The sequence below is a fragment of the Triturus cristatus genome, chromosome 2_2, assembly GCF_964204655.1.
Source record: "Triturus cristatus chromosome 2_2, aTriCri1.1, whole genome shotgun sequence".
NCBI classification, from domain to species: Eukaryota; Metazoa; Chordata; class Amphibia; order Caudata; family Salamandridae; genus Triturus; species Triturus cristatus.
Window position 1 is genome coordinate 208,497,619 of NC_140582.1, and position 22,727 is coordinate 208,520,345.

At 45.9% G+C, this 22,727-nt stretch overlaps 1 protein-coding gene across 2 annotated transcripts in view; it reads right to left on the reverse strand.

The window, feature by feature from the left end:
- ENOPH1 (enolase-phosphatase 1) overlaps positions 1–22,727 on the reverse strand; it is a 166,110-nt gene that overhangs the window by 42,965 nt on the left and 100,418 nt on the right. For both annotated transcript variants that reach the window (XM_085641236.1, XM_085641237.1), the window contains one exon: positions 6,156–6,358. In XM_085641236.1, coding sequence (XP_085497362.1) covers positions 6,156–6,358 — 203 coding nt within the window. The remainder of the gene's footprint in view (positions 1–6,155; positions 6,359–22,727) is intronic.

The following is a 22,727-nucleotide window of genomic DNA, read 5'->3' on the forward strand; positions in this document are numbered from 1 at the left end:
AACTTGGTGAGGTGGTAAGTATGATGAAGAGTGCAGTCACTTGACCTAAAAGGCCAGATTTCCACCAAATGGAGTTTGAAAGACATTTGACGACTTTTATTACTCCTTACTGGTCACATTAATTTTGTAGGATGTCTTATGGACTTCTTTAAGTTTTCCAGAGATGACTGTGTCATCTATTTAAGGATGTGGAAGACAATGGCAAATACTTCTGCCTTTTGGCTAGGATAGATATATATATATGATAGTATTTACTAACAATGAGCTTTCACATTATTAAATTAATTGTGTGAAAGATTGGAGGAAACGGTTTGCACCTTGAAGATTTCAAAGGCATCATTGTAAAACAATCACCTATGGATAGGAGTAGTTACTGAATGTGCACCTACCAGTCACGCCAATCTACCAAGACGTTACTATATTAAAATCGTCACTGACTAAGCATGAATGCTGAACCTGAAAGCTGTTTGAGAAGTCACGACTAATGCGTATAAAGTGACAATGTTAAAACTACAAAAGTAGCAATGGTTCCTGTGGCAAGGCCAGTTCACATGTTGTCAAATGTTTCTTTTCATAATGCAAGTCCATTTCTTTGCTGTCATCGTGGCATTATGTAGTGGTCGTTGTGGATTTCCACTCAAATGGGAAAGCTCAAATATACTGGCAAGGCCAATTGTTGTAGTCTACTTTATGTATTGGTCAGAACCCTTGTGTGTCACTAATATTGGAATGGCCACTTACCACCATGCTTGCATGTAGTTAGTGAATGATTAAACCTATTCAACAGTCTATCACTCTGATGTGGTTCTTACATTTCAAATCTTAACAGTGGTGACAAGCTGCGTAAGAAGAGGCAGGCCATTTTCACCAACAACCCCTTCAGTCGAACGCCACAAGTTTCTCCAGAGGAATAATTAACCTAGTTTTGAACAAATTTCTAGCTTGGAGCTTTGCGCTTATTATTTGAACTTTGTTATCTTGGTCTGGTGAAAACTTGATCAATGGATTATTGTTTCTGAACCTTTGTTAAGTGGTTTAGTATTCAGCCCGAACTGAGACAACGCGAGAAATGAAGCACAAGGAACACGGACATTAAAAACAGAATTCAGCACAAGTGGTGTGCTATCCCTTGATGCAGCTTTTGGGCGTCATTGTATTAAGCGACTGACATCACGCCACTATGGGTAAGAGTTGTTCCATCGGCGCATCACACGTCATTGCTACAGCAACAAAGATCTGACCAGAATGTATGCAATGGAACCAACCGGAGTACCCGTGCACACCCCGCAGTGCGGACTGATTCTTCCTCGTATATTCATACAGTAACACAAGATATTCTATTAATGCACACTTTGTTTAAATCCTTGCAACTGCCAACCATATTTATCAACAACAAAACTGGCAACTATATTTATCACAACAAACCAAAGTTGTGTTGAGCACAATCAAGCCACAACAAGTAAACAAGAAAATGGATTAGGTAATTTGTGGACCACTACTCTAAGGAATATGCAACGGTGTTATCTTAGTGCTATTTATTTACATTTATTATACTAGCTTGTTAATTTAGATTGCTGTGTTGGCTTATTATTTTAGTTTGTTATAGTATAACTATTCATCTTCAGTAACGTAGGTGTGCAGCAAACGTGACAGTAGAATGTCACAACCCTCACAGTCCTTTTTTGATGAACTTTGTTACCGTAAAAGAAATGGACAGTTATATGACTCAGATTTTGGTGCCAGTAAGTGGTGAGATGTTTTCACCATGCATGGAAGCACAACCTTGGGAACGAAGGAGGGAACATTTATGAAAGTCTTGATGAACTTGTAATGCGAGATACTGAAGGTGAGCCAAAAGACGTGTACAAAATGTTGGCAGCAATGTTAGAGAAACATTTTACATCACGCAATAATGTGGTCATGGAAAGACATACTTTCCTTTAACCAGAACTCAAGCTAAAAAAGAAAAAGTTGGAAATGATGTCACCTGTTTGAAAGGTCTGGCATGAACCTGTGAATTTAGGAAGCTGAAGAACACTCGCTCATAAGAGATCAACTGGTCACCTATGACTTGAGAGTGCAGGGAAAACTGCTAGCCAAAAACCCATATCTGAAAGAAGCGGTTAATATTTTTGAGGGGATGGAATACACATTGTGTTGGGTCAAAGAAATTAGGGTTGGCTAACATGTTATTGCGAGAGTGGTTGTGGTAGGACTGGTTGGAGGTTATACAAAAAGTGGCTGGGGGAAATTATAGGATTAATGCTACTAATTATTCCAAGTTGAGATGTTATAAACGCAGTAGCCCTGGACATCTTTCTAACAGATCAAACTGCTATGTCCATAATTCTATTTGCAGGAAGTGTGGCAAACGTGTCCATTTTTGCTCAAATGCTCAATAACATCAAGGCACACAATGCTGGGGAGGTTCCAGAAGAGGGCTAGGGTTCAGTCAATTTAATAATGGTATTGTGGGTCAAGTGGGTAGTGTGGTGGATGGAGGGAGGGTGTGTTTCTATGCGAGAATGTGAGATTTAGGAGGATTCTGGTTCTCCTGTTGCACCAATTGATGATAAGAACTAGGAGATGATATCTAGTGAAGAAAAGCTGGCATTGTCTCACACCGATATTAATCCTGATGGGTACCGCAGCATAAAAAAAAGTCTAATTGGTTACCCATTTACGAACATCAATTTTGAGAGTAGAGAGATGGTGGAAAAAGACAATGTGGCCAGGCTAGTGTGACAATCTTTTAGCGTGGAAGCATCAGATGGATTAAGGGAACATGCTTAACCTCAATGATCCAATTACTGGTGGCCAATGTCAGTAAAGATGAGGATATTGTGAGTTATTTGGAGGACACTTTTAAGGAAGACTTGGCGTTTTTAACGGAATTCAGACATAGGATTGTTCTGAAGAAGAAAGCTAAACCTGTAGTACACAAAGTAAGGAAAGTGCCAAACCTCCTGCACCCGCCTTTGAGGGGCAATTGGACTTATTGAAGAGACCGAAGCTTTTAAGGGATTGGCACTGGTGGTTTCTTCGGCCAAAGATGTTGCCACTAAGACAAAGATGTGTGTCCGTGATCTCAATCTCTGTATTTGCGTTGTTCACCAAAAACTGTCAAATATCTCGGAGGCACTATTTATGCTAAAGGGAGTCAATTTGTTAAGTGCAATGAATCGCTCTGCTGCTTTTCATCGGGTGTTTCTCCATAAGGACTGTAGGCTGCCTCCATCTTTTTTGTCACGCCTCTAGATGATTTTTAGATTTATTAGGATAATTTTAATTTGGTTTCTGTGGCTGCTTGCTTGCAAAGACCAATGGAGGAAGTCCACTCTGAAATGAATATTGTGATGTTTTTCTAGGACGATATCCATGTATATGGTAAAGATAGCATGACAAATGATCTGACATTGAGGCAAGTCCTGATCAGGTTAAGAGAGAGTTCTTACACTAAAAAGAGAGCAGTGCAAGTTCACGGTAGGCACTGTGTCTACAGGGGTATGTGTTGTGGTCCGTTTTTTGTATTTGTCAGAGCCCGTGTATGTCACTGGTATTGGGATGCCTGTATCACCCTAAAGCTAGTGTAGGCTAAAGGATCTAGGCAGTTGAAGTCAGTTACTGTTCTACCTGCAACTTGCTGGTGGATTATTAAACCTATTCAACTGGCCATCACTCTGGTGTGATTACTACATCCCTAATCTTAACACTAATACTTATCCTGCTCTGGGTTTGTTTTACACAGAAAATGGTGTGCAGATTGTATTCAAACTGGCAAAAGATTTTGAAGGAGTTTGGCATCAGGCATGTTACCACAGCTTTGTGTGACTCGCAGTGTAACAGGCAGGTTGAACACTAACATGGTGTTCCAAGAATTCATTTAATTAATGCTGGTGAGTGACACAAATTATTGAGAATGGTCAGCGATAGAATATGGCCATATAGTGCTACAATGGTGATCAGTCCTTTCTAGAAGTTGAAAGGGATGGTGCCAGTTTTGGGTCTTTGTTCTTGGCAGATGAAGAAAAGGGTACGAAAAAAAAGTGGAAAAGTGTCATGTTATCCTTTTGTCTTTTCTTCTATGGGACAGGAGGGAGTGTAAACTTAAGGAAAGAATGGGAGTAGGTTGTGTCAGTCTCCAAACTGGGGTGTTAAGCATGACTGGAGTATCTGGTTGCACATATTTTAGATCTCTAACTAAACTTTATGCCCTCACAGAGAAAGGTCTCTTACGGCACACCAAAATTTAGGTAGGGAAAAAGACTAAAGGAAAAAGGGGGGGAAAGGCGTACCTGAGTAATGCACCAAAAAGTCTATGTATCTAAATGTTTTTGTGCTGAGGAATACACAAATGGAGTAGACTTCATAATTTTCTACAGACATTTTTTCTATTGGTTTAATAAGCTGGAAAGTAAAACAAGGACTTTCTTCTGCCGTTACACTTTGAAAGCAAAGTATCCAATGTAACCTCAGCTAATAAGGAAGGGAGTTCCCTTCATAAAATCGGAAACCATCATGAGCAGAAAAAAGGTTTGTTTCCACCTCTGTCGTAATGGAAGACTGTGGAATGGCCCATACAGAAGGAAGACTGAAACTAAACATATGCTTGTGGAAGAAGTGTAACACTACCAGAAAGGTTGTTTTCCTCAAAAGAAGTTATAATCTCAGGAAGCAATTGTTTCAAAAAGGGTTGAAGGAAGTCGCTTGACAGCTGTGCTTATGGTTAGAGAGGTTCTCTCTTTGGTGAGATCTTGTATATAAACCCATGCATGCAACAACCAATGGCTTCACTTTAATGAGAGGGGCTCTTCTGGCCGGTCACTGTAGTTCTTCCTTCTAGTGGGGAGAGGAGTGTTGTACATATGGACATGAGTGGGTAACTTGGGAAATCCCCCTTTCCTAAAACATCACTGTCAGCCGGAAGGAAAGAATAAGAATTGATTGTGACCCGATACAGTGTTAGAGTATAAAACTGTACATGTTAGCATACTGCTCCACTGCAGCAATTCTAGGAAGTCTTTAAGCACAGACAATATAGCACCAGGCTGTAGAATATTAATGCTAGCATAAGGTCCTAATACCATCACCTCATAAGTTGATTGTTACTGATATTACTGGAGAAAGGGGCTAGGCTAGCGGGCTTCTAAGTAGGTGAGGAGAGTATGCACACCACATGACTAAAAACTGTAAATTAGATTCAAGGGAAACTGCAACAAAATGTGGCGGAACAACTTACAGCTCAAAGATGTGATGCTCTGAAAGGCCTCTTCCGGAGCATTACTTGTGAGAAAACAGGCACACCATGAGATCCAGAAGCCTCAGCAACCACCATTCAGATGTTCAGACATGGCATAGTAAACCAGGTCTTTGATTTATGATGGTGGAGACACTTTCTGGCAAGAGAAGATGTAAAAGGTGCCTGCCACCAAGTGAAGAATATTGTGAGCTTATCCTCAAGTAAGGATACTAGTCAACAAGTCATCCAACTATGAGTGTTCATGGGCCCCAGAAGATGAAGACTGCCACTTGGAATAAGCCATTGATGAAGGTATATGGAGCCAGGTTTGAGACAGGGACTAAAAGGTGGACATGACCCTCGACACATATTTGAGACACTAGCATGGGCATGTGGGAAAGGAATGTGGAAGTATTTGTTCTGAACTTATATCTTTACTCTATCTATACTTGTTTACAATGCATAGCAGATAGAAGATTGAGACTTACAATAGCAGTGATTCTTCTCAGAAGTGACTTATTAGACAGTGCCACAAAAGATGTTATCAAAAATATCTGTAAGCATCATATTTTAAAAGGCCTAGGACAACTGAAGCGAGCCTTGTGGAATATGGGGCTGAAAATGAATGGCACAACATTACAATATTCAGAAAGAAATTTGGGAAAATGAAGACCTCATATGTACGCAAAAAATATTCTGAATTGCTTTTTTAAAGTTAACTTAGCAATGGCTGATGCCCAAAACACCAGAATTGTGACTGAGATGAAGACATTTTTCCCCCATTACCTTTTGTGGTGTTGTATCTGCACTTTGCAACACTGGTCAAGAACCCGTCTCCACCAAGCTGAAAAACTCAGACTCACTTGAATTAGAATGGGGGTCTACAAAAGAAAAGCCGTTTGACATTCTCACTTACTCTCCCTTGATTTGACCATTGGTGTAAGCTGCTTTCCACATGTGACCCTGCAGCTGTTTTAACGCTGTGGTCTTTCTGTCATGAGACATCTGCCAGTTGACATTGTTCACAACAGCTTGTATTGTTTGGTCCTCATCGCCTGCTCCCTCTGCAGAGCTGTGTGGAATAGGCACAGCGCCGTGACATGTAGCATCCTCTTCTGCCTTTAATTAAAAACAGATAAATATTACAACTAAAACTTAGCAAAAAAAGATTTTTCAATAAAAAAACTATATTTTTTGGGACATTTCAAATATTTTGTAAACAGTTTATAAGAACAAATATTTTAGGGCGATCACACATTAAGAATATAAATATCGATATAAAATAGACTGTAAAAGATTTTGAGAACCATGCAATGTATCTATTTATTTATATATTGTAGAACTGTACTGAAACCCTATTCATTCGGCAGCTCTTGTCCGACTTTCCTCCATTTAAACCCCAACTGTTATTGCTCAGTGCGACTCACAGGCTTATTAATTTTTGTCTTTTCTGCATATTACTTTTGTATACACATTATTTTCACAATAAAAAAAATGAAATTTCCACTAATTTCAAGTTACGGTTATTGTCATCAACCTTTTCTATGGGATAAGCTCCACTCAGGCGAGTGTTAATGGACTTCAAATCCTAAGACATGCGAGATGATGCCCTGCGAATGTGAGTGCGGGGTCAAGACTGGAGTCAATATTTCGATCCTAAGAATAAAGGTGGACTAAACCTTGCATGACCAATCCGATGCAAGGTTGTTTGGTTGCACTGTTGAAGTTAAATTTTACCACCTGTGAGACTTTGGGTGTATTATAGGGTATGGTTGTGAGACCTTACCGTGTAACACACTCTCAGAAAATGTCTTGGGTCCAGTCAGATTTGTTGCAAAACCTTAAGCTCAACACTGGGCAGTGGTGTCTTCGAGCAGCAAGGCTGAAACAAAGGAACTAGTGAAAAGAATTTAACAGTACCAAACAACAACAAAAAGAAAGCCACACAACATGAAAGAACTCCAACACCAATTTATGAAAATAGATCATATCTTAATGAATTTTTAGAGTCTAAGATAAGCACAATGCACCTTGTTGAGAAGTTCTCTCTTCATTTTACCATGCCTCACTCCCCAAATAGTAATAGTAGCTGACATGACCACCAGACAGCTTTCTGCCAACCTGGGGAGGAGTGTCAATGACTACCAGGCTCAGGAACAATAGCAGCCTGCTACAGGAAGAGGTGTTACCTCCCCTTCGCAGGAAGCAACTCAGGATGTTATCCTAAAAGGCGAGCTTCAAAGGATAAACTGCTTTTGGTGGGAAAATGGCCACCACACTCTTCAGGGGCTTCCCTTTGTTCAGGTAGACCAGCTAGCGACTGGGATTCCCATAGACTACATTGCCCACAGGTGGCCACAACTCTAGGGTGGACTACCAAGCTCTAACATCCGAGGAAGGGTTGCAACATCTTAAATTGGGCAGAATAGTGCACTCTGGGATTGCTAGATGCCACACATAGCCAGCAAGTTACCACCAAGAGGGAGGTGACCTGGTAGCACATTGGCTAGTGACCACATCATCCCCCAGGGCTCTTTCTGGGAATAAATATGGCACCCCGGCCTCAGATCATGCCAGAAGCTAAAAGAGGACCAAATAAGGACTGCTCTGCTGACCCCTGGACTTGGTAAAAAGAGGCTGTACTGTCGGCTGGACTGCACCTGCCGCACATTGGGCTAGCGAAGAGAGGACCGTGCCTGTGACATCTGCTTTAGGGAGATGGTGCTCTCTAACTCCAGACTAAACAAGTGACTCCAAGGGCCAATTGGCTGACCCCCCATGGAACCAGTAGCAGGACCAACAAGGCTGAAGTAGCCCAACCCTGCAAGTCAGTAAAGCCACTCCAGAAGAATCCCCACTGACTGGCACTGGACGCCCCAAGAGACTGATCGTCAACTGCCATATAGTTGCACCCGAGGCATCTGGACCCAGGAGTGTTGTCCGAGTCCAGATTGGTCACCCAAGAGGGACACCAGACTCCACCAGGAGTGCTGAAACTTTTCAAACAATCACCCCCAGTCAAGAGATCTGGGTTTAATCCATAATTCTTTTGCTCACTATGCCACCCTCATATGCAAATCAGTCTTGACCCTGCTCCTCATGGGAACAGTCCAGCCCCAACTGCCAGGCCAGGTCCTCCCTGGACGGAAAACAAGCATCCTGGGACCGGTTTCAGGGTATCACCCCTAATCAGCCAGGCTAGCTTGAATCCAGGCGGCACAGCAGGCAAGGGACCTCTCTACTGGGGTGAGTGGTTGAAAAGTTTTAGCACTCCGTCCATCATCTTGTTGTGTTTGCTATGTTCGCTCTAAGTAGCCAAGGCCATCCCCAGATGTGGGTCCCTTGCTCGCTGGTTCAATCTCTATACACGATGGGTAATGGCCATGGACACATTCGCTGGCTGTACAAAGCCCCTTGACATTTTACATATATATCACTACAGCCTCTGCATGACAAATAGGAATCTAAGATTTGAAGAGCAGTCCACAATAAGGAAACTCAAGAGCTACTGCATTTCCAGAAGCAAGGACAACATGTTATTGGGAAGTATGAAGAAGCTAAATAAAGATAACACACTACCCCCGTAGATCACATTATACCTTTCCTAAGATCCCTCGGCTCACCATGCCATGGGTTTCAGTAGATACAATATCCCCAAGACGAAGACTGGACAAGAAGGATGAACAGCACTTGCAGGTCTTCTACACAACTCTGCCTTCACCCCAAACACAATGTTACCTTTGCTACCCCACCTTTCTCTGCTATGACATCCTCACACTCCAGTGACACTTATCCCATTCATCTCCAAGCAAAGGCATTTTTCCCCGCCCTGAGGATACTCTCACCTCCCTATTACCACCATTCCTGCCCTACATGCAAAGAAAGGTTACATGAATTCACTGATGGAACCTGCCACGATTCACATATTATTTAAGTATGAATGTCACACTAACAACACAACTTGTATGGTAGTTAGAACTGAAATGTGAACAGTCTATCACAACAAATTGAACCATACGAATCAGACTTTTCTGCAAAACTTGAATGGGCTGCCTGTGCGTCTAAGAATAATCGAACACAATAAAAATGAGAGCTTACTGAAAGTGGTGTCTTTTGACTGGTTTAATAATTTGAACGTAGAGTGCTTTTGGAATGTTGTGCCCCTCAAGACAGCACTGATGTGCTGAGCTTAGTTGAGGAGCAATTCACATTTTTTATACACTTCTCTGTGAATTATATGGCAGAACTACCTTATGGTAGTCAAATGATGACTATGAACATAGCAGTTGCTTTCCCTCTGCTTTGACCTTTTGTTATCAACTTTAGCCAAGGGGATCCTTGCTGCAGTCTTGGCTTTCTTCCACAGTTAGGCTACCAGTATCTCTATTGGCTACGTACTCTTTGAGTAGTGTCTGCCAAGCGGAATTTGTGTCTAGTCGGAAAATAGTAATACCCACAATCTTGCAAGATTTGCACTGTTTTTGTCCATTCCTCTGCAGTTTAATCTTTTTTAATAACCATCTTTATTGAACGTTTTGCAGCATAACACATATCTTCACAATAGGAAAGCATTGTGCGTACAGCAATACAAGGAGACGTTATCAATCTGGCATGGGAGCGTTAGTTCACATTGACAAGCCATAATAGTTGCACCATTTCCTCCACATTCGCTTGTGTTTTTGGGGACAGCCCCAAGCTTCAAAATCCCACCTCTGCCTTGTGTGCTCTATGACGTCAGCAGTGTGGATAACTAGTGAGCGGTAGATTAGGGAGGTTGCACCCTTCCCCAGACGCCCCAAGAAGATCCTGGCCTCAAGCGGACTATACTCCAAAGCGGGTCATCCCAGAGATTTTGAGCCAGCAAGGTGTTGCAGAATTGAAGATAGCGAAAGAACTGCAAATTGGGTAGGGTGTAGCGATTCTTCAGGTCCTGAAATAACACCAAGTTGCCCCCTTTATAGACGTTCCCCAGGTAGGAGATCCCAATCCGATCCCAGGAAACAAAGCCCTCCGTGAAACTATGGTTGCAACGGGTGAGATGGAGAGCAGCCCTCCAGTAGGTGATAGATTTCCACATGCAATAGGGCATCCTTGAGGGTAAGCGCGCTCCATATAGAAATTCAAACAGACCATCAAGGCCAACTGAGTAAATCTCCAAGCGAGAGGCGGGATCGTCCCATCCTCCCATGAACCAGTCATTAATCGATACTAAGTGCGCGGCAAGGTAATCAAGATACATATCTGATATGCCCAACCCACCGTCAAAGGGGGTTTTACGCAGTATTAGAAAAACTACCTTAGGTCTGCCTCCCGCCCATACAAAGTTGGCAAGCTTGGCAGTTAGGGACTGGAACTATTTACAAAGGATGGGGTAGAGGTAGTTTCCCAATATGTATAGGAAGCGCAGAAGGTACATCATTTTAAATGGCGCGAGCGCCCTAGATGATTCAGCAGGAGGTTTGCATAGCGACTCAAGTATAGGTCGAGCACCTGAATCAGTCCCCGGAAGTTAAGATTCCAGGCCAAGTGAGGGAGAGGGGACACATGAATCCCGAGGTATTTGAAAGAATTACGTCGAACAGGGATATTTGGGCACCAAAGCCACCCCTGCGCGTTTCCCCTCACCTCCACCATTCAAGACTTGCCTTTGTGAATTCGAAGGCCTGCTCTGCAGTTTAAACTTATAAAATTGTGTGGCTTCTGAATTTGCTATTCCAAGATGTATAATATTCAACAGGCCGAGATCTCTAGTCTCAGCCTGTTGTAAATTTAGACAGAGCAACCTTCACATGTCGACAGTCATATGTAAATGACTAATCACACCCAACTATGAGGCTGCCTATGAATCGGTGTGCTCCTCCAAATGTAAGCATATTCTTTTCCCTTTTTCACTGTATCCACACACTTCAACAGCAAGTTTAAGTTGCATGTTTCATAGGAAAGGGCTCTTCTGATTTGTTTACAACTTTGGCACCGCTGGATAATTCTGTACACTTGTCAGTAGCCTAAAGTGTTCAGTGTTGTTTCTTCATTTCTAATTTGTGTAGATCGTTTTGCTGCATGGATTGGGACAAAGTTAATGGGTGAGAAGTAGAAGTAGCTTGCCTAAAGCATTTGAAGCTGAAATAGCCCCAAATCCGGATGTATTGAGCAGACATCAAGGCATAAGACCCTTTACAGATTTTATAGATAGCTCAAGGCAAGATGCTTAGAACTGAGCCTTATGTATCCTATTTCAACAGTTAGAACAGAGTTTGGTCTGAAATCTGTGAAGTACAAGACCAAGTCCAGATTTATTTATGGAACAACGGAAGTTCTGGACAGTACATTAGTTACTGTATGTCTAGAAAACCTTAGCAGCTATGTAAATGGGCAGTAATATTAGCTATATTGCATGTATCATCTGCCTGTGATCCGAATGCAACTGCCTGAGGTCAACAACGAAAAAAGCCTATTAGGCGGAAATCCAATTAGGGAGAAAGCCAATTAGGCAGTGTATTTTTACATATTTGATTTAGCCTACCAAGTATAACTTTTACATCAAACCTTTTGTTTCTAAACATCCTATTTACAAATGGCGACAGCTGACTCAATCAGTTATATAAATATTCACCTACGAAATCTTTCAGTAGTTTTTTGCTGTTTAATATTTATGCCCAATGGCTTTCCATTTGAAATCATAAAACTCTCCCGAGCAGTATACGTGTATAATATTTTGCTGTTTTTAGCTTGCATTCTTGGAAGGTTTTTCATCATTTAAAAAGGTGAATGGCTTGTATCCAAGTCTTCTGGTAGTTTTATTAATATTTACAACCAGAATCAGTCTGTTCTTTTCAGCAACTGACTATTTGCATACACGTCTCATTCATTCTTCAATTCCTGTGCATCCGTTTTCATCAAATTAATGGCAACTCTGAATTTCGCTTTCACCATTGGTAGCATAGCCGCCCTTTTCTACATTTTGGTTTGAATTCTAAATGTCCCTAACTCCAGAAGGCAGGTATTAGGAGCTAACTTCACTCTTACAGGATTTTAAAATGACCACAGTGTTCCAGTATTGTGCAACTCTACATATCATGTGAATGATTTCTGCTCTGCCAGGATGCCATATGGGACAGTTATGAGGTTTTGCATTATCCATCCTAGCCAACATGACCATGTTGTATATATTCTATGAAAGAAGTTCAATGAACATATCTCCCATTTTGTCCAACCTGTCCATCCTCCAATTGGATAAGTGCATATCCATCTGTGCCTTATATTCATGCAGGTCCCACAGAAGAGCTTCTAAAGTTAAATATAAGACAAATACAGAATTTAAAGGCATCTTTATTTATTGCTTGGACCTTCGCAACCCAGATAAAAACCAACTCACAATTCACAGCTTAGGAAATGCTGGTGTAGATACACTCTCTTAACTTTCATATTGCTGCCCAGATTAGTCGATATTACCCAATCTAGTAAACGCCTCTTTTAAATAAGTGATCACACATCCTTGTAATATTTAGAGGTACTTGGGGGAGAACAATCATGTTTGTCAGTGTATCTCTTCCAACAACATCTGACGAGTTAGCCAAAGGTTTATCAGTTTATCTAAATATTCCATTACTATCGTGATATTCAGTGCATGTGTTAGTTTCCTCATCAACTGTTATCTGTATCCCAAGGTACAGAAATGGTTCCCTCCGACACCTCATCGGCAATGCTAGCAGATTTACCCATTTCCAGGACATCCAGATCCTAGATGGAACAACATTAATTTTGCCAATTTTAGTTTGAGTCCTGATACTCTTCCAAACTATTCAAAGCATATATTCAATTAGGCCTCAGAGTTACTCAGTAGAACAGCTTGTATCTACTTACAGTGAGCCTGTTCGTCTAGTCGCTCCTCCTGCCCTATTCCTATGTTATTCTTTTGTATACACAGATATAGCATTGATGGAAGTGGATATATTGCTAACCCAAACAAGAGTGGGGGGTGGGGCATACATGCTTGGTACCGCTGATCAATTCCCATTGGTCTGAGACAACTGCATACGTTTTCCCTCTTGCCATGGCATGTGAAAAAGAAGTTTGCCATATTTTATAAACTGTGTTCCAAAGTTTATCGCTTCTAATAATTTCAATAAATATCAACAGTCTACGGAGTCGAAAGCTTTTTCGAATGATGAATCCAATGATGCCAAAATGTAGTTAGGATCAACTTGTTTTTCCCCCTCTTAAATATTCTGCACATGTTCTGTCCTGTGTCCATGTGGAATGAAACCATTGTCGACAAAATGTAACTTTAATTTATCTGCTAGTGATGAAGCGGAGTTTACCAGCTCTACACATTCATACACACAACACTCATCTGGGCCCATATACATTCATAAACACGATGAGCTGTCAAATATCCACTGGTCATCAATTTTATTTTACCCTAGGAAACCTTTTACACCAGTATTCTTACCATTACGGTCTCCTGAGTAAATGAACGTTCGATAAGATCTAGTAGTAGATTAGAATAGGGAGGAAAGACAATAATTAATTTATTTTTATTTTAAAGAACCACAGACTCAGAAGGAGTTTAAAAAGTTTATCTGAATTAATAATTTTGTGAGTCAAATCCAAATACACATGAATATACCAGAAATCTGCATCAGGAAAATAGTGCAGTTAGCTTATAATCAGTTTGCATTAATACATTCTTGCAAGGACAGCACCGGAGGAGAGAAAGGACAGAGAGCAAGTACGGAGCATTTACTCTACAGATATATTTACCTAGAATGGTGTGAGGACCCCGACATCAGAGAGTCAAGGATTCTGGACAGGTTCGGGACAAGGAAAAGGTGACCTCTTCTAGTGCAAAACCAGTGTTACACCCCTCTCTGGTGCTACTCTCTCCGGTCCGGACCCCTTCCTAGATGTGCCTCCTCGGTTGTTCCGTGAATATTTTCTAGTGTTGGATTCGTCAGTCAGATTGCAGCAAAATCAGGCAGCATCTCAGCATAGCATCAGCATCAAGTGTGTCTAACTATCTATAACTTACCTCTGTTAAACCAAATTCAAGTGTATGGATACACCCCCAAATGTTTCAATTCCATGTTCACCCGCAATTTGATTGGGCAAAGCAGTGGGGTGAGAACATTACACCATATCAAGTGCAATACTTTCCTTTAGTATATTGTCTAATTCCCCGCCCCTTAGTTTTAATACCCACAAGCTTTAGTCCCACAGATATGTCATATGTGGATCGGTAGGTCTAATTTACAATGTTGCTTCTCCTTCCTCTTGTAGGGTCAAAAGTTGGGTTCCCATGTCCTTGCTGGGCTTGAGTTTGGCAGTCAATCAAGTTAGTTCACTTGTTCAGAATCAGCAGACGTTTGAGCATGCGTGGAAGTCACATGGAAACAGAGACGCGGTCACCCTCCAAGGCCCAAATGGGAACTATTAATAAAGTCAAAGAAGAACACATTCGAATACAAACTTAAATGAATTCACTGTATACCACTTCTACTCTAACCCCATTTGCTTAATAAATCCTTTGCATTAATAGCTTAGTAGAACTTGCATGGGTTAGTTTCAGCTCAGCATGCGTGTTAGTGCTTTACCTTAAAGCAGTCATTTTAGAAGCTACTGCGCAGCTGCAAAGTTTTCTCCTCAAGCGACAGAAACCGTCATACTACGTAGATGTAGTAGACGCATGTGCAGAAAAATTCCTGCGTTTTAGTGGCCATTTTAGGACACTCAGGTTACTTATTAAGACAGCACATAGAAAAGCTTCCCCTAGATATGATTATGTAAAATGTGGTGCAAAATTAGTATTCACTGACAGATTGGTTATATAGTATTACAGGTTATTCGAGAGGATTGCATACGAGCAAGTTTTCTTTTGATGTGAAATCTTGCTCCATCACTAGCACTTTACCAAACATCTTGTTCTCTTTATTTAGCACTGATAAAGGACTGTATGCTTTACAATCTGTTGGCCTGTCACTTAGTTTGGAAATCATTATGCTCACTTCCTATATAGCTAAGCAATTGCCATAGTTGTTCTTCTATCACCTCCAAAAACATCTGTCCAGATATTTCCTTATTCTATGTACTCCTGAGCACGTAAACTGTCACCTCCGGTTAATTTGCCAGTATTTTGACCATCTAGGGACAGCAATTTCTCATTTTTGTCACAGCCTAATCTAAGATCATCTTATGGTCGTCAGTAATTACTTAAAGTTGTACTGCTTAACATACCTTCCATCCCACCTGTTGCTTCAGAACGGTTCTAAACAGCCCATTCAAATAGGCAAAACATTGTATTAGTTCCTTTTTGTGTATATATTAGTCTCACATTTGTCTCCAATGCCAATACTGTTGCGCGTGGTTCTTTTTTAGTAACAATTTACCAGATCTATTCGGCTTCCTGTGCAACTACGACCTGTGCGATGTAGTTGGTATTTTAATAGCCCATCAATTAGCTCTATCGTTTCTGCCCTGGGCTCCTTCCATTGGTCTCCTAACTCCATAATCCCACAGCTTCACTAACTTTCTTTTCTCACATTGTTTCTTTGGTCTTAAGTTCTGATAACAGTATCTGGCTAACTCCTATTAGTTTTCTTATGGTGAAGTGTCTTACAACTGTCTTCAAGGCATCCCATTCTATCCCCCGGTGGTGCTCGTTCAGTTGAAAGTAATTTGTTAATTTTTGCGAGTGTTCCCTTGTAAACTTGACATTCCACAAGGTGCCAATTGAGAATTTCCATATTGGGGCCTTCTGTTGGGGTCTATTACCCCTGTACCTCTCAAAGAAAATGGTCAAACAATAGTCTTCCAAAATATATATATATTTTTTTTTTTTTAAACTTTGTTTATTGAATTTTGTACCAAAACATTACAGTCACACAGTAATCATAAGCTAACTTCAGTGGCATTTCAAGGTCTAAATCATTACAGCAGTACATCCAGTGCATGTTCGGGGGGAACGGGAACAGCAAAACATAAATTATCATGAGTCTTGGCGCAGGGACAGTGGGCATGAACAGCTGGCAGCAGAGCCATACACAAGTTAAGCGATCAATGTAGGCATGGGGGGCCCTCAAGTGGATCTCCCCCATGCAGTATACCTTTCCCAGGGCGTGACCGCCAGCCTTAACACACGTGTAACAGGCATGCAACCTAATCATCATGGCAGGGGAGTCATGGAAGAAAGATCAGAGTAGCTGCTCAGGGAGAGGGGGAAGCCAGGGGACACATGAACAGAACCCCCGCCCCCACAGTGCTGCAACATCTCATCCGTCACCTTGCTCAGGATGTGCGTCATGAGCATCAGAAGCAATGTCGTCATGGGCCAGCGGGGGAGCATCCTCCGTCAGGGCTCCCGGGTATTGCAGTAGGTAACATTGTAGTGGTCCCCAAACATCAGCGGGACGGGATCGAGCCGGGAGCAGGTCGGAGTATGTCAGTATCTGCTCTTGGCAGTAGACAAGGTCTTTAAGCCATTCCTTAAATTTTGGGGCCCTCCCCCTACCCCACCGGCATGCTATCCGCCGCTTCGCCAACAGCAGCGCCGTCGTGACAAACCTGCGGCTTGCTCGCGGAATATGTTTGGTGTACCCCAATAGCGCCTGCACCGGTTCGGGCTCAAGGAGCTGGTCCACCATCTGCGAAACAGCGGAAAACACTTGGGTCCAGTAGGTCTGAATTGCGGGGCAATCCCAGGATAAGTGCAGGAAGTCTGCATGTGGGGCATGACACCTCTCGCAGTTATCCGAGTTCTGCAGCTTAAATTTGTACTTGGTGACCGGTGTGCAGTACAGGCGGTTCAGGAACTTAAAGTGAATGACACGGTGTCTACTGCTCGCAGAAATCTGCTCTGTCTGTATGCAACAGTACGACCACCTGTCATCTCCCAGCTCCAGCCCCAACTCCCGCTCCCACTCCCCACGAGCCCGTGAGGTGTCAAGTGCAGCGTCAGAGCGAACTGTGTGGTATAGTACGGAGACCAGGTGGGAGGGCGAGGACGCCTGTAAGACTCTATGCAATGGGTCAGTGATCTCGGGTTCCGCCGGAAATATCTGCAATATGGACCGCATTCCATGCCTCAGTCTCATGTAGGTGAAAAGCTCCAGAGGGGTAGGCGCGTACCCGTCGAAGAAGTGTTCCCGGTCGCGGAAGCTCCCAGCAGAGAACAGATCTCCCCACCTCTGAATCCCCAATTTGCGGATCAAGTCTTGAAACAATCTTTCTTGTAGAAGGGGCAGCTGCGGGTGGTAGGCAATGGGGAGAAGGGGCGAGTACAAGAACGAGCTCGCCACGCGCTTAGATATCTCCAGCCATGCCCGCACCGTTCCCTGCAATGCGTTATAATCCGAGATATTATGAGGGAGAGTACTATGCAGCAGGCCGCGCAGAGGTAGAGGAGCCGCCAGCCAGTCCTCCGCAGCGAGTTGGGGCATAAATGCAACGGGGTGGAACCAGTAAAATGCATAGTGCGCTTGAGCGCAATAGTAATACAACTCCAGGTCCGGTATGTCCAAACCCCCCCGGGAGTAGGGAGAGGTCATCACCGCCCACTTCAGCCTAGGTCTCTTCCCACCCCAAACAAGCCGTATCAATTCCGAGCGCAGGCGATTGAAAAAATGCCGGCCCGGGGGGAAGGGAATGTTCATAAACAAATATAAAAGTCGAGGGAGCACCACCATCTTAATCAAGGCAGCACGTCCTGCCATCGAGAGAGGGAGCGCAATCCAGCGGTCCACACAGGAGGAGACCTGTGTCAACGCCGTACCGTAATTAGAGCGCATCAGTTCTTCCCTGTCACGAGAAATCTTAATGCCGAGGTATTTTACGTCAGACTCACACCATTCTATGGGATAGTCAAGTGAGAACTTCCGACATCCATCCGTCAAATGGAGGATCTGAGACTTTGACCAATTGATTCGCACGCCCGACTTCTCACCGTACGTGATGAATTCCCGGAGTAGCGGGTTCAGGTTATTTTGGGGGTCCCGTACATACAAAGTAATGTCATCTGCGTAGAGCGACAGCAGAAGCTGCCTCTGCTCGCAGATCAGCGCCCGATGTTGATGACGCTGTCGCAACCGCGAAGCAAGGGGCTCCAGCGCCAGCGCAAACAAGAGAGGGGATAAGGGGCACCCCTGCCTGGTCCCACGGGCGATTCCAAAGGGCTCCGATGTCCTACCATTGATCAAGACCCTGGCACGGGGGCAACTGTAAAGGATAGCTATCCAGCCCAGGAAAACCAGGGGGAAACCCATACTAGTCAGCACCGCCACCAGGTAATCCCACTCCAGGGAGTCGAACGCCTTCGTCGCGTCTAAAAAGACGGCCGCCATCTGGAGGCTGGGGTCAACATTCTGCAGAGTGGCAAACAACGTGCGCAGGTTGTGCGACGTTGCCCTGCCCGGTATGAAGCCCGACTGATCCGGGAGTACTAGCCCCTCCATAAGGAGCGTCAACCGGTTAGCCAAAGTTTTAGAGAGGATCTTTGCGTCACAGTTAAGGAGGGATAGAGGCCGGTAGGAGTCAGGGGAGGTCGCCGGTTTTCCCGGTTTCAAAAGGGAGGTAATCAAGGCCTCTCTCATGGTAGGGGGGAGCTTTCCCAGCGTGTGGGCTTCCTCAAACACCACTTTCAAGATCGGGGCAAGGATATCTATGTACGACTTATAAAACTCGATCGGGAGCCCGTCGAGTCCAGGGGCTTTCCCCGAGGCCATTTGCATGATGGCCTCACGAATTTCATCAATCCCAAGCGGTGCCATGAGGAACTTCCTCTGTGCATCAGAAAGCCATCCCAATGTGATCTCCCCCAAATAGGGAGCCAGCTCCGGCGGTTCAGTGTGAGCGGAGGAGTATAGTTCAGTATAATGAGCAACGAATGTTTGCATGATAGACCGGGTGTCCCTATGGAGCTCCCCCGAACCACCCTGGATCTCGAGGATTTGGTTGTTAAAACGGGGCGGCCGGATTGCCCAAGCTAGGTATTTACCCGGGCGCTCCCCCTCCCCGTACCTACGAGCCTGAAAGTATTTCCCCCTGAACCGAACCTCTCTGTCCGCAGTTTCTTTATATTCGGTCAGCAGTTCCCGGAAGCGGGCCTGCGCCCCAGCATCAGTATGAAACGTGGGGGCAGTCTCCAAGTCTTTCAGGTCAGTCTCGAGCTTACAAAGGGTGCTACGTAAAACCTTGAGGACCCCCACCCCTTTCGAGATGCACAGTCCTCTAATTGTGACTTTAAAAGCCTCCCACACCACGGCAACACTATCCACCGTGCCACCGTTGCGCTGGAAGAAGCTCTCAATTTCCTGTGCAATTTCGGATCTGAAGACGTCGTCCAACAGGGCAGTTGGCTGCTGTCTCCACGACGTCGGAGAGCCAGCGAGGTCAGTCAATTCAACGCTCAGCAGGACCGGGGCGTGATCGGAGTATGTGCGAGCAAGGTGTTTTACACAGCCTATCGTGGGAGCAAGCCCCGGGGAAACTAGGATATAGTCTAGTCTCGCCCACGTGGGGTGCGCGGCAGTCCAGTGCGTGCCCTCCCTTGTCGCCGGGTGCCTAGAACGCCACGTGTCCAGTAAATGACGCTCAGTAAGAAGGTCATGTACATATGCCTGCGAGCGGGAGTAGTGGTGTGGGTTCGGATTCGCCCTATCCCTCTCGGGGTCAACAGCTATGTTAAAGTCACCTCCCCACACTAGGTAAGTGGAACCGACACGCAGAATCTCTCCCCATAGCGTTTGAAGGCAAGACGGATCATCTATGTTGGGACCATAATAGCACACTAAAGTGAGCGTATCCACGCCCATGCGCCCCCAGACAACACAATACCTGCCCTCCCGATCCATCCGCTCGCCCATTTGCACAAAAGGGGTATGTTTCCTAATGAGGATGGCCACCCCACGCGAGTAGGTGGAGTAGGAGGAGAAGGTACGGTGCACAGCCCAACGCGAGGCAAACAACACCGGCCTGGAGGGGTCTAGGTGCGTCTCCTGAAGAAAGGCTACCCCTATGTGATGCCTATCCAGGTATGCCAGGACGTGCCTGCGCTTTCTGTGGTCCCCCAAGCCCCTCACATTCCAGGATAAAAAGTTAAGCTGCCCAGTAGAGTCCCTATGTGTCTGCGGATCACTCATGGAAAACCAAAAGACTCAAACACAGCGATACCATGCAACCGCCGCCTCCCGAACCATGTGAAGAAGACCATGCCAACAGCGCCACATCCCATTCAAAACTAGCATACATAACAAATCCCCAACTCCCCCCCCCCCCCACCCACAGCAGCATCCCAAACATGCTATCTGGACAGTCCCCCTCCCCCCCACCCCGAAGCGAACTCCGTCTATAGCAAATGCCATATTGGAGCAACATGTAAACTTAAAGTCAAGTGGGTAATACCCTTGGGAGGACAGTCTAGGTGAATACACAGTAACCCCTCGATCCAGAAGAGTGCGCCCCACCCGGGGGCCGGACCCTCCTCATGGACAAAAGGGTGCCCAGCAAGACGATGTAGTCCTGAGAGTCTAGAGCAATCCAAATAGTTGCTGAACTCCGCCAACATCCCCTCACAGTGAACAAAGCTAGGTCCATGGGTCCCTGTATCAAGTCCCACAGTGGCAGACACGCGCAACACCTTACCAGCTGACAGGCAACGGTCTCAAAGTCGACAGGTCAACAATCCAGCACCATCATCCTGATGCCGGCGATGAGGGGCAGTCCTGGTCACGTTTCTTGAGTCGCTTCAAGAACTCCTCCGCCTGTTGGGGTTTAGTGCAAAAAATTTGTTTCCCTTGATGCGTGATGCGCAGGCGGGCCGGGTAAAGAAGCGCATAGTCAATTTGTGCAGCACGCAGTTTATGCTTGACCTGGACAAATTTCTTCCGCTCCTCCTGAACCACCGGGGTGAAGTCCGGGAAAATGGTGAAGGTTGTGCCGCCATAGGATAGGGTCTTCTTCTCCCTCGCCGTCCGAAGCGCGACATCTCGGTCACGGAAATTCAGCAAGCGTGCGATAATAGGGCGAGGGGGAGCCCCCGGCGGCGGTCTCAGGGCCAGAGATCTGTGTGCCCTTTCAACGATGAACTGGGGAGATAGGGAGTCCGTGCCCACCACCTCTCGCAGGAGACCCTCCACATAGTCCTCCATCTTGCCCGTGTGGGTCGATTCCGGAATGCCAATTATACGGATATTGGTCCTCCGACTGCGCGCTTCCAAGTCTTCATTTTTGGCTGCTATTACATGGAGGACTTTGTCCATGCGCGCCACAGTGGCGGACAGTTCCGTTGTTCGGTCTTCGGTGTCCGAGATACGCCTCTCCGTCTCCGTGAGGCGTTCGCCATGGCTGTCAACCTTATGTACAATCGAGTCCATGCGGGATTGCATGGAATCCATTTTGTCAACTATGGTCGCTAGACTTTGCCTCATGTCCAGCAGTATGGACCTGACATCATCCCCCGGCGGGGCCCCCCCGACGTCGACCCCGCCGCAGCGGCCTCCGGCTGCGACCTGGTCTGCTTCTTGGTCTCAAAAGTAAGGCGAGGCTGACGGCTGTCCGGCTTCCCCATGGCGGCACCACCAGGCCTCCCGCAGCGGGATCGGGGGCACGTTCGGGTGGGCCTCGGGGGCAAGCAGCAAAGGAGGGGGGGAGCGGCAGCTCAGGGGAGAGGAGAAGCTGCCGGAGCGCACAGCAGGTCACAGGATCAACCACAAGCACCCTGTGCGACTCCCACCACCTGTTACGCAGGACCCCGCTGGGGACCAGCCGCCGCCCCCGGGACCGATCGCGATCCCACAAGCTCACCCCTCACCTCCACAGCTGGTAGCAACGCTCCTCGAGCAAACGGGATGACCCCTGCGCGGATCGCCAGCAGAGAAGAGCCAGGTAGGTGGGGGCAAAAAGGATCCAAGGCGGGCCCCACACGCAGGACCCGCAATCGTGAGCCCGCCAGACAGGGGGAGACAGCATGCACCTCCGTCTAGCACCCTTGGGTCGATGGCTCCCTTCCCAGTCCCGTCTCTCCCCAGCGTAGGCTCCACAACGGAGGCCCTGGCGCAGGAGGGCCAATGGTCAGCGCACCAGGCAGCAGTCCCTCCGGGCCCCGCACCTCCTCCGATCCGCCGCTCCGTCGGACGAGCAATCGCCTCCAGTGGGCAAGCAGCCAGGCAACAGCGGGGGGGGGGGATCCGCACAAGCTGGTACGAGCGGGGATCCGGCGCGGGCAGGGAAGGCGGCCGCCTCAGCTGCGACCTCAGCCGGATGCGCCACTCACCAGCGCCCGCGCCCGTCGGGCATCACACTGCAATCCAGTCCGTCCTCACGCCCCCGGCCAGGGGTATCCAGCGTGGGCTACAGCGACCCCAGCAGCCACGCCGCAGGGCCGCCGTCCGCAGCCTCGGATCCGGAGGCGAGGCCTGCCACCCACGTGGGACGCACCGGCCTCGCGTCACAGCAGCCTCCCGGTCGCGGCTCCAGCGGGATGCCCCCCACAGCCGGC